Source organism: Nycticebus coucang, chromosome 17 (assembly GCF_027406575.1).
Source record: "Nycticebus coucang isolate mNycCou1 chromosome 17, mNycCou1.pri, whole genome shotgun sequence".
NCBI lineage: Eukaryota > Metazoa > Chordata > Mammalia > Primates > Lorisidae > Nycticebus > Nycticebus coucang.
The window spans coordinates 84,638,362-84,650,734 of record NC_069796.1 but is presented as its reverse complement, the minus strand read 5'-3'; the positions used below and the strand labels follow the sequence as shown (position 1 = coordinate 84,650,734).

The 12,373-nt window shown below is 38.8% G+C and overlaps 1 protein-coding gene across 3 annotated transcripts in view; it reads right to left on the bottom strand.

Moving 5' to 3' along the window:
* The window catches only part of ADAMTS2 (ADAM metallopeptidase with thrombospondin type 1 motif 2), a 230,376-nt gene that overhangs the window by 134,641 nt on the left and 83,362 nt on the right, over nt 1–12,373 (bottom strand). The window contains exon 1 of one of the 3 annotated variants that reach the window (XM_053566965.1): nt 3,259–3,345. The exons of the other annotated variants lie outside the window; for them this stretch is intronic. Within the exon in view, the coding sequence (XP_053422940.1) occupies nt 3,259–3,277 (19 nt within the window). The 5' untranslated portion in view covers nt 3,278–3,345. Of the gene's footprint in view, nt 1–3,258; nt 3,346–12,373 lie in introns of those variants that run through there. 3 annotated transcript variants of the gene reach the window in all.

Below are 12,373 nucleotides of genomic sequence, written 5' to 3'. Positions count from 1 at the left end.
TAGCTAAAGGAAACCATGGGCAAGTAAGTAAAGTAAAATAGAGTAATGAATCACTAAATAGAGAATATCAATAAAGAAAAAGAAATTATAAAAAGAAACAAAAAAGAATTCAGAGCTAAACAGTGTAATACTAAAATGAAAAATTTGATAAATGGATTCAATAGCAGATTTGAGAGCAGGCAGAACAAACAATCAGCAACTTGAATTATCAATAATTATCTGAGAAGCAAAAGAAGGAAAGAATCTTTTTAAATGCACAGAGCCTAAGAGTCCTATGGTATACCATCAGTGTACAAAAATAAAAAATTGGGAGCCCCAGAAAGACAAGAGAGAAAGAAAGGACAGAAAGAATATCTGAAGAAATAATAACCAAATACTTCCCAAACTTGTGAAAGACATGAATCTACACATCTAAGGAGCTCAAGGACTTCAAGTTTGATAACTCAAAAAGATATACACTAAAGCACATTATAATCATCAAAAAACTAAAACAAAGATGAAGTCTTGAAAGCAGAATGAGAAAAGTGACTTGCCATATACAAAAGATTCTCCATGACATTAATAGCTGATTTATCATCAGAAACTACTGACGCCAGAAAGCATTCAGATGACAGATTTAAAGTGCTGAAAAAAAAGAAAAATATTGTCAACCAAGAATTTTATATCATCAAAACTATCTTCAAAAAATACAAGAAAAAAAATATTTCCAGATAAACAAAAACAATTAGGTTGTTTTCTAGTTGGCTTACCATGCAAGAAATATTAAAGAAAGTTCTTCAGGTTGAAATAAGAGGACACCAGATAATAACTCAAAGCCATATGAAGAAACAAAGAACATGAATAAAGGTAACTTCATATTCTTGGTTTATAACTCCTATCTTTTTTCTATATTATTTAGTAGATAAATGCATAAAACAATAATAATAAATCTATGTTGATAGGCACACATATATAAAGATGTAATTTGTGACAATAACATTATAAAAGGTAAGGAAGACAGAACCGTATAGGAAAAGAGCTTTTGTAAACTATTGAAACTAAGTTGGTATTAATTTAAACCAGATTGTTATATGTTTAAGATAATAGCTGTAATCTTCAGGGAAACCACTAAGAAAATAACTTTGAAATATACAAAAAAATTGAATGAGAAATTAATCAAAATAGAACATTAGAAAAAAACAATTAAAGACAAACAAGGAAATATTTGAGAAATTGAGAAATAATGACATGATTTGCATAAAACAAATAGCAAATTGCAGAATCCAGTCCTTCCTTATCAGTAATTCATTTAAATGTAGATGGATTAAATGCTCTAATTAAAAGGCAGAGATTGACAGAATAAGAAAAAAAGACATGAACCAACTATTCACTGTCTACAAAAGACCAAATTTAGACTCCAAAACATAAATATGTTTTTAAAAATGGGGAAATTTTCATATAAAATATAGTAACCAGAGAGATCTGGAATGGCTGTGCTAATATCAGGCAAAATAGACTTTAAGTCAAAAAATTATACAACAAAGAAGGGTATTATATTGATGAAGGGCCTATTCATCAAGAACATAACAATTATAAACATATTGCACTTAACAACAGTTAACATATTCTTCTTAGTAAAGTATCTCAAGAATGGAAGAAGAAAGTATCCAATGTACTCCGTACTATTATGAAACCAATACATAATCACCCACACTTTCATACAAAAGATAAAACACAACTATAGCCCAGGATGAAGGAGGGAAGAGGAGGGGGATGGAGGAGGTAGGCCAGGTGGAGGGAGGGTAATCAGGGGGAACCTCGCCTATGGTGCTATTGCAAGGGTACACATCAAATCTATTAAGAGTAGAGTATAAATGTCTTAACACAATAATTAAGTTAGTGAGTGAAGGCTATGTTAAACAGCTTGATGTAATCATTCCAAATAGTACATAAAATCGCACATTGTACCCCATAAATACATTAATGTACACGGTTATGATCTAATAAAAAAAGTGCTAAGAGAAAAAAATATATATATGAAGGAAAGACTGACAGAATTGAAGACAGAAATAGACAATTCTAAAATAATATCTGGGAACTTCAATACTTCACTTTTAAAAATATATGAAACAATCAGCCAGAAGATCAATAATGAAATAGAGGACTTGGACAACACTATAAACCAACTAGACCTAACAAACGTATATAACACTCTACCAAACAACAGCAGAATATATATTCTTATCATATACAATGGATCATTTTTCAAGATAGACCATATGTTAGGTCACAAAACAAGTATCAGTAAATTTAAAAAACTGAAATCAAACAAAGTGTCTTCTCCAACCACAATGAAATAAAACTAGAAATCAACAATAGAAGAAAAACTAAAATCCATGCATACGTGGAAGTTAAATAATACACTCTTAAATAACTACTGGGTCAGAGGAGAAATCACAAGATAAATGAGAAAATATCTTGAGATAAATAAAAACGAAACCAAACATACCTAAAACACACAGGATATGCAAAAGCAACAATCAGAGAGAAATTTATAGCTATAAATTTCAATGCTAAAAAATAAGAAAGATCTCAAATCAATAAGCTAGCTTTACACCTTAAGGAATTAGAAGAAAAAAAGCAAACTAAACCCAAAGCTAACAGAAGAGAGAAAATAACAAAGATTAAAGATAAACAAAATAGGGAAGAGGGAGGCAAGATGGCCAACTGAAGCCAGCTTTTGGTAGAGGCTCCCATCCAGAGGGAGAAATAATGGCCAGAAATAACCCAATTAAGCGGAAGATCAGGAGCTGAACTGAGAGAGAGGATCAATAGGTTTACATCCCCCCTGCTGCAACAAGCTGGGACCCCAAGGAAATAAATTTCAGGTACAAAACTCTCAAAGAGGATGGGAATCCTTCTCCCCAACCCAGAAGAGCAGTTTGAGGCAAGTAGAGAACAGAGGACCTTTTATTTCACCAAAAGGGAGAACAACTGAGGGCCGGGACTCCCTCCATGGAGAGATACCACTACAAGCCCAGGCAGTCTCTTGCCTGGGCCAAAAGTTGATCTAATATTCTCCCTACCTTCCTGAACTCCCAATCCACCCTCGCCCCTGCCCCCACCCCCACCCCCAGCAGTCTGGAAAACTAGCCCCTGCAAAATCCTGATCGTTTGGCAGATTTTTGCTAGGGCAGAGCACCTCATGAGCTGTGGGACAGTTGAGCTGAAACTATAACTTTAATAGAGGCAGGGAGTCACAACAGGAGGGAGACTTACCCTGTGTTGGAAAGAGCATAGCTCGGGTCCCACCACCAGGGACTGTGGCCCACCAGCTCCCCAGCGTGGCAGCCCGTAGAGAGTGGCTTAGCTCCCCGCCAGGCTCCTGCAACCTGCAGCCAGTGACTGGTGACTCCCACCCAGCTCCTGTGACCCACAGCCCACAGCCAGCAACTCCTGCCTGGGTCCTGCAACCTGTGGCCTGTGGCTGGCAACTCTGCCCTCCAGCTCCCCATCTGGCTCCTGTGACCTGTGGACTATGCCCAGACATTCCTGCCTGTCTCCTGCAACCCCTGAGGCCCGAAGGCCAGCAACTCTGCCCTCCGGCTTTCTGCTCAGCTCCTGTGGCAGAGGTGGGGTCAGTGGCTCTGCCCTCTGGTTCCCTGCCCAGATCCTGTGACCCTTGTGACTGGTGTCAATGCCCCTCCAGCTCCCCGCTGCCTCCTGCAACCTGCACACAGCACCACCCCGACAGTGGCAGCGCTGCCCCTGACAGTGGTGGTCCCTCCCACTGGGGTCAAATTGAGTTGCCAGTGGACCCCTGCTGCCTAGATGCTGAAGACCTTTTGAACTCTCCCACCTGATCGGTGTTTGTGTCTTTGTGTCAACTGGGACAACTGGTTTGGAACTCTTGACCTGGGCTGATCACCTGGGGATCCACCAAGGTTGTACTCTGGTTGAGTTGTGGGAATGTGGGATTCTCCCCTTCCAGTTGTAGCCTGTAGGGGGGTGGGGTGTCTTAGTTTCTTATATATCTCCACAGCTGAGATTTCAGCCCAAAGCCACTGATTCACTAGGATTGAAAAGAGACTAGCTGAATACCAGTCAGCGCTAGCTAGCCCCACCACACAAAGCAGGCGCCCAGAGTTTCAGGAAGTAGTTCTGAATGGGACTTTTCTAAGGCTCTAAGGGAAAAGCCACAATCACCAGTCCCAGTTCTTTGGTAAAGGGCTGGTTAATTACAACTCCAGGAGCCCTCAATTCAATTTCACCTTGCCAGCTTCTCTAGCGAAATGGTGAAAAATAATCATGGGGCGGAATCAGCAGAAAAACTCTGGCAACATGAATAATCAGAGTAGATCAACTCCCCCAAGGAATGACAAAGGAGACACAGCAGAAGATCACGTTCGTAAAACAATGGCTGAGATGTCAGAAATCGAATTCAGAATTTGGATTGCAAATAAGATTAACAGAATGGAGGTAAAGATGGAATTAGAAATTCAAGGAGCAATTCAAAAGTTGTCTCAAGAATTCAATGTATTCAAAGACAAAATCACCAAAGATTTTGACACATTGAGGTAAGAACTTGCAGCCCTCAAAGATCTGAGATCTGTTACTAATCCCTCAGTAACAGAATGGAGCAGGCAGAAGAAAGGATCTCTGACATTGAAGACAGAGCTTTTGAACACTCCCAAATGCTCAAAGAGAAAGAGAAGTGGAGAGCAAAAATGGATAATTCCCTGAGAGAATTATGGGACCACTCCAAAAGAGCAAATATTCACCTCATAGGAATCCCTGAAGGAGAAGAGGATGGTCCAAGAGGCACAGATACTCTACTCTAAGAGATAATTGAGGAGAACTTCCCAAGCACAGCAAGAGATTCTGAAATCCAGATGGCAGACAGTTTCAGAACCCCAGCACGACTCAACCCAAATAAAGCACCTTCTAGACACATTGTAATCAACTTTGCCAAAGTTAATATGAAGGAGAAAATCCTGCAAGCAGCCAGACATAAGAAAATCATAACCTACAAGGGAAGAATATTAGAATGACTGCAGATCTTACTGCTGAAACTTTTCAAGCCAGAAGAGGATGGTCATTGACCTTCAATCTCCTAAAACAAAACAACTTTCAGCCCAAGATCCTGTATCCACCTAAATTGAGCTTCATTTATGATGGAGAAGTTAAATACTTTAATGACATACACACATTGAAGAAATTTGCCATAACCAAAACAGCTCTTCAGGATATCCTCAGACCTATCCTCCATAATGACCAGCACAATGCTCTATCACCATAGTAAACGCACTCTGAAATTCTTGATCAAAAACCAATTTCCACAGTGGTGAAAAGATACAAAATGTCCACTGGACTTTCAAAAAACTTGACACCCAAAATACTACCAGGCTTATCAATACTCTCAATTAATGTGAATGGCTTAAACTGTCCTCTCAAGAGGCACAGGTTGGCTGACTGGATACAAAAACTCAGGCCAGATATCTGCTGCATACAAGAATCTCATCTTACCTTAAAGGATAAATACAGACTCCGAGTGAAGGAATGGGCATCTAAAATCCAGGCAAATGAAAACCAGAAAAAATCAGGGGTGGCAATTTTATTTGCAGATACATTAAAGTGACCATCTTTGTCTTTCCTTATTTTTGTTGGCTTTAAACCAACCAACAAAAGTAAGGAAAGACAAAGATGGTCACTTCATATTTGTTAAGGGAAACACTCAACATGATGAGATGTCAATTATTAACATTTAAGCACTCAACCAGAATACTCTTCAATTTATGAGAGACCCTAACAGACATGAGCAATTTAATATCTTCCAGCACCATAACAGTTGGAGATTTTAACACCCCTTTGGCAGTGTTGGATAGATCCTCCAATAAGAAAGTAAGCAAACAAATTTTGGACTTAAACTTCACCACACAACAATTGAATTTAACAGACATCTACGGAACATTTCATCCTAACAAAACTGAACACACATTCTTCTCATCAGCCCATGGAACATCCTCCAAAATTGATCACATCTTAGATCACAAGTCTAACCTCAACAAATATAAAAGTATAGAAATCATTCCTTGTATTTTCTCAGATCATCACGCAATAAAAGTTGAACTCACCAATAACAGAGATCTGCATACTCATACAAAGACATGGAAACTAAATAACCTTATGCTGAATGATAGCTGAGTCACAGATGAGGTTAAGAAGGAAATTGCCAAATTTTTGGAACAAAATAATAATGAAGACATGAATTATTGGAGGGATACTGCAAAGGCAATCCTAAGAGGGAAATTTATAGTGTTGCAAGCCTTCTTCAAGAGAATGGAAAGAGAGAAAGTCAATAACTTAAAGGGACATCTTAAGCAACTGGAAAAGGAAGAACATTCCAACTTCAAATCCAGCAGAAGAAAAGAAATAACTAAAATTAAAGCAGAATTAAATGAAATCGAAAACAAAAGAATTATTCAAAAGATCAATGAATCAAAAAGTTGGGGCTTGGTGCCTGTAGCTCAAGTGGCTAAGGTGCCAGCCACATATACCTGAGCTGGCTGGTTCAAATCCAGCCCAGGCCCGCCAAACAACAATGACGGCTTCAACCAAAATATAGCCAGGCATTGTGGCAGGAGGCTGTAGTCCCAGCTACTTGGGAGGCTGAGGCAAAAGAACTGCTTAAGCCCAAGAGTTGGAGGTGGCTGTGAGCTGTGATGCCACGGCACTCTACCCAGGGTGACAGCTTGAGGCTCTGTCTCAAAAAAAAAAAGTTGGTTTTATGAAAAATTCAACAAAATTGATAAACCTTTGGCCAATCTAACCTAAAAAAGAAAATTAAAGTCCATAGTATCATCAATCAGAAATGACAAAGGCGAAATAACAACAGACACCTCAGAAATTCAAAAAAATCCTTAATGAATACTACAAAAAACTTTTTTCTCAGAAATATGAAAATCTGAAAGAAATCGACCAATACTTGGGAACATGCCAACTTCCTAGACTTCATCAGAAAGAATTGGAAATGCTGAACAGATCCATATCAAGTACTGAAATAGAATCTACTATACAAAATCTCCCTAAAAAGAAGAGTCCAGTACCAGATGGCTTCACATCAGAATTCTACTAAACCTTTAAAGGGGAACTAGTACCTATATTACTTAACATTTTCCAAAATATAGAAAAAGAAGGAATACTTCCCAACACATTCTATGAAGCAAATATCACTCTGATCCCCAAACCAGGAAAAGACCCAACAAGAAAAGAAAACTATAGACCAATATCTTTAATGAACACAGATGAAAAAATATTTATTAAGATCCTAGCAAACAGAATCCAGCAACACATCAAACGAATTATACACCATGACCAAGTGGGTTTTATCCTGGGGTCTCAAGGTTGGTTCAATATACGTAAATCTATAAATATAATACATCACATAAACAAAATAAAAAACAAAGACCAGATGATTCTCTCAATAGATGCAGAAAAAGCTTTTGACAATATCCAGCATCCTTTCGTGATCAGAACACTTAATAGGTATAGAAGGGACTTCTCTTAAACTGATAAAACTGATTAAAGGCCATTATAGCAAACCCACAACCAATATCATATTGAATGGAGTAAAATTGAAAACATTTCCACTCATATGAGGAACCTGGCAGGGTTGCCCATTGTCTCTACTGCTTTTTAACATTGTAATGGAAGTCATAGCCATCACAATCAGACAAGAGAAGATGATCAAGGGTATACAAATAGGGTCAGAGGAGATCAAACTTTCACTCTTTGCAGATGATATGATTTTATACCTGGAAAACCTCAGGGACTCAACCACAAAACTCTTAGAAGTGATCAAGGACTATAGTAGCATCTCAGGATACAAAATACTCACAAATCAGTAGTTTTTATATATAACAATAATAGTCAAGCCAAAAAAACAGTCAAGGACTATTCCCTTTACAGTTGTGCCAAAGAAGATGAAATATCTTGGAATTTACCTAACAAAGGACATGAAAGATCTCTATAAAGAGAATTGTGAAACTCTGAGACAAAAAATAGCTGAAGATGTTAACAAATGGAAAAACATGATTTAATAAAAAAAAAAAAGAAAAGAAAAACATACCATGCTCATGGCTGGGAAGAATTGACATTGTTAAAATGTCCATATTACCCAAAGCAATTTACAAATTTAATGCAATCCCTATCAAAGCACCACCATCATACTTTAAGGATCTGGAAAAAATAGTACTTCATTTTATATGGAACCAGAAAAAAACCTTGAATAGCCAAGATATTATTCAGAAATAAAAACAAATCAGGCAGAATCACACTACCAGATTTCAAACTATACTATAAATCTATAGTGATCAAAACAGTATGGTATTGGCACAAAAATAGAGAGGTAGATGTATGGAACAGAATTGAGAACCAAGAGATGAACACAGACACTTACTGTCATTTGATCTTTTATAAACCTATCAAAAATATAAATTGGGGAAAAGATTCTCTATTTAACCAATGGTGCTGGGAGAACTGGCTGTTGACTTGTAGAAGACTGAAACTGGACCCACATCTTTCACCATTAACAAAAATTGACTCTCACTGGATAAAAGATTTAAACTTAAGACATGAAACTGTAAAGATTCTTGGAGAGAGTGCAGGAGGAACACTTGAAGAAATTGGCCTGGGAGAATACTTTATGAGGAGGATCCCCCCACCCCTGGGCAATTGAAGCAACACCAAAATTAGTGGGATATGATCAAACTAAAAAGCTTCTGCAAGCCAAAAACACAGTAAATAAAGCAAGCAAGCCCTCAGAATGAGAGAGGATATTTGCAGGTTATGCTTCTGACAAAGGTTTGATAATCAGAATCCACAGAGAACTCAAACTTATTAAGAAAAAAAGAACAAATGATCCCATTTCATTGTGGGCAAGGGACTTGAACGGAAGCTTCTCTGAAGAAGACAGGCACATGGCCTACAGACACATGAAAAAATGTTCATCATCTTTAATCATCAGAGAAATGCAAATCAAAACCACTTTAAGATATCACCTAACTCCAGTAAGAGTGGCTCACATAACAAAATCCCAAAACTACAGATGTTGGCGTGGATGTGGAGAAAAGGGAACACTTCTGCACTGCTGGTGGGAGTGCAAGCTAATATGTCCCTTTCTGAAAGAAGTATGGAGAATACTCAGGGATCTAAAAGTAGATCTGCCGCTTGATCCTGCAATTCCTCTACTAGCTGTATATCCAAAAGACCAAAATCACTTTATAACAAAGATATTTGCATCAGACTGTTCATTGCAGCTCAATTCATAATAGCCAAGTCATGGAAGAAGCCCAAGTGCTCATTGACCCATGAATGGATTAATAAATTCTGGTATATGCATACCATGGAATATTATGCAGCCTTAAAAAAGATGGAGACTTTACCTCTTTTACATTTATATGGATGGAGCTGGAACATATCCTACTTAGTAAAGTATCTCAAGAATGGAAGAAAAAATATCCAATGTACTCAGTACTATTATGAAACCAATTTACAATCACTCACACTTTCATATGAAGAATAGATCACAACTATGGCCCAAGATAAAGGAGGGGGGATGGGAGAGAGGGAGGAGACCAGATCGAGGGAGAGTGAAAGGTGGGATCACACCTATGGTGCATAATGCAAGGGTACATGTCGGATCTATTAGTATAGTCTATAAATGTCTTAACACAATAATTAAGTAAACAGTAAAAAGAAACAGGGTCAAAGGAGATCAAAGGTATTCAAAATAGAAAGGAAGAAGTAAAACCTGAAGGGAAATGGGAAATAACTTCTCATGGGTACAGGTTTTGGAATGATAAAAATGTTCTGAAGTTGACTGTGATGGTGGTTATGCAACTTGGTGGATATATTAAATATATTAAAAACCATGGAATTGCACACTTTAAACAGCTGAACCATAAAATATGTGAATTATGCTTCAATAAACCTATCATAAAGAAAAAAATAAAAGAAGATCTGCTCCTCGAGGTCTCACTCCTCAGAGCCATTTCCACTCTGGCCCAGGCCCCAGGCAACACTTTGCAGGTGATCAGCTGACTGTTTGCACCTTAAGCACCAGCTAACAGGGCCTCCAGGTTGTGCTTGGAGGCTGCCCAGTATTACTAGTGCAAATGGATATGTTGTGTTGTCATCTAGAAGGGGAGCAAGAAATCAAGTGACAAGCCCTGTGTAGCTGCTGCTAATTTTCATGCTGCCTGATGAGCAACGGAGCAACCCTCTCACTCCCATAAGCAGCCTCCGCTTATCTTCCAACGGGAGCACGGTCAGCCCACCAGCACCTTCCATTCTGCTCTCGCACAAGGCTTCTGCCAGGACAGGAAAGACTCAGAAACATCTAGAGCTCCTGGCCCTGCTTCGTCCACTCATCAGTTTGTCCCTCACAGGGACTCAGCAAGCACATGAAGCTAGTACAGCAGGAAAAAAGCCCACACCCACACCACACAGGCTTGGGTTCAAATCCTGGCCCCTCCACTTTCTAAGCATTCTGTCTCTCAGCTTCCCATTTCTTACCTATTAATGGAGTTCTTCCCATCTCTCCAGGCCCTTGTGAGATAAAGTAAGTGAAAATGACATTCATATGGTACTGGAAATACAGCTACAAAAAGCCACTGCAGCCAGACAAGGTTTGAACTTATTACTCACCCCCAAACCTCAGGAATCATTATTTCTGCCTGATGAGGGATCAACTTCAGCCTGGATTCAACAAAGAAATTAGTCTCCAGCCAAAAAAGGCAGGGTTCACACCCCTTTCACCGCCTCCCCCAAATTCTGGATGAAACAAACAGGGCTGGGGCCTGAGAACATCAAGTCCTCAGATGAAAGCCAGAAACCAGCACAGACGGTTGGTGGTTGTTGACCCCACACAGACGGAGATGAGCCCCTGCTAATTAGAAACCAGAGCCGCCTTCTGGGGTACCTCTGCGTGTTCTGCGCAGAGTGACTGGCCCTGACCTGCATGTTCAGGACACTTTGAAAAACAGTCTGCTGGTTCTTCAAAAGTTTAAACCCCGAATTATATCACGTGACCCAGCAATTCCCCTCTTTGGTATGTACCTGAGGGTCATGAAAATATTTGTCCACACAAAGACTTCAAACAAATGCTAACCCAGGAGGAGCTGCAGGAGGAGACAGCCCAGGACAGAGACACTGCCGCACAAGCAGCTCCAGGGACCCAGGGAGCAGGGCCTGGCCCAGCAGGTCTGCAACTCTGGCTGCAACGGCGGGGGGCGGGGGGCTCCTCCCACTGAGTCACCTTTGTCACCCCCAGTTAAAACCCAAGAGGACAATCCCTCCCAGTGCCAAAGGTGCTAAATCAGGTGCACAAGCTGAATTCAGCTGATAGACAGCATACTTTTTTAAACTCAGAAATTTCTTGCAGAATTACATATTTTTCACTTCTCTTATAAAAAGCTGAAAGATCTGGTAACATTGGCCCTACATCCTCCTAACAGGAGTTGGTCAGAACCGAGACGGTTTCCATTTCCTGATATCTGAACTTGTATTATCTTTTTCCTTCTACTTTCTTTGGGTCGATTTTGCTTTTCTCCAACTTCTTACACTGGAAATTGATCTCCTTAATTTGTGAACTTTTTCTTTTCTAAAATAAATTTGTTTGCATCCATGTTTTGATAGTTACTAGTATTATCAAATACTACAATTATTACAATACAGCTACAATTTTTTTTTAAGTTCCATTATTATTTCTTCTTCGACTAATGAATTATTTAAAAGGCTTTTTTTAGTTCCAAATAATAAGGACTTTAATTTGGAGGTTATTAATTTCTAACTTATAAGTACAATGGCCAAGAAGCAATGCCTGCTGCTGCTCACTATTCTTTTAATTTTCCTGAGACTTGGCACTAAATTGATTGCTTTTTATAAGTGTTGAATATATGCCTGAGATAAATGTGCAACCTCTACTTGTCAGATGCAAAATTTATCTATATCAATTAAATCAAGCTTGTTATTTATACTATTTAGAGCATCCTTATCTTTACTGGGTTTTTTCTTTGTCTACTTAATCCAACACTAATTGGAAAAAATGGCTGGAATCTCCCCAAAATGATAATAGATTTATCAGTTTCTCTATTTCTAATAAAGTTTACATCACATATGCTGAGCTATTTTATTAAGTGACTGTACCTTTAGAACCGGTATATCATCTGGGAGAAATGAACCTTTTCTCATTAAATGGTGACCTATCTTTCCCTAGCAAAGTCTCCTGTCTCGAAGTCTGTTGAGTCTGAGATTGATTTAACTTCAGCTCGCCTTTGGCTGCCTGGTATTTCTGCTTCTGTACTTTTACTTTCAGCCTTTTCTTGCCTTTACC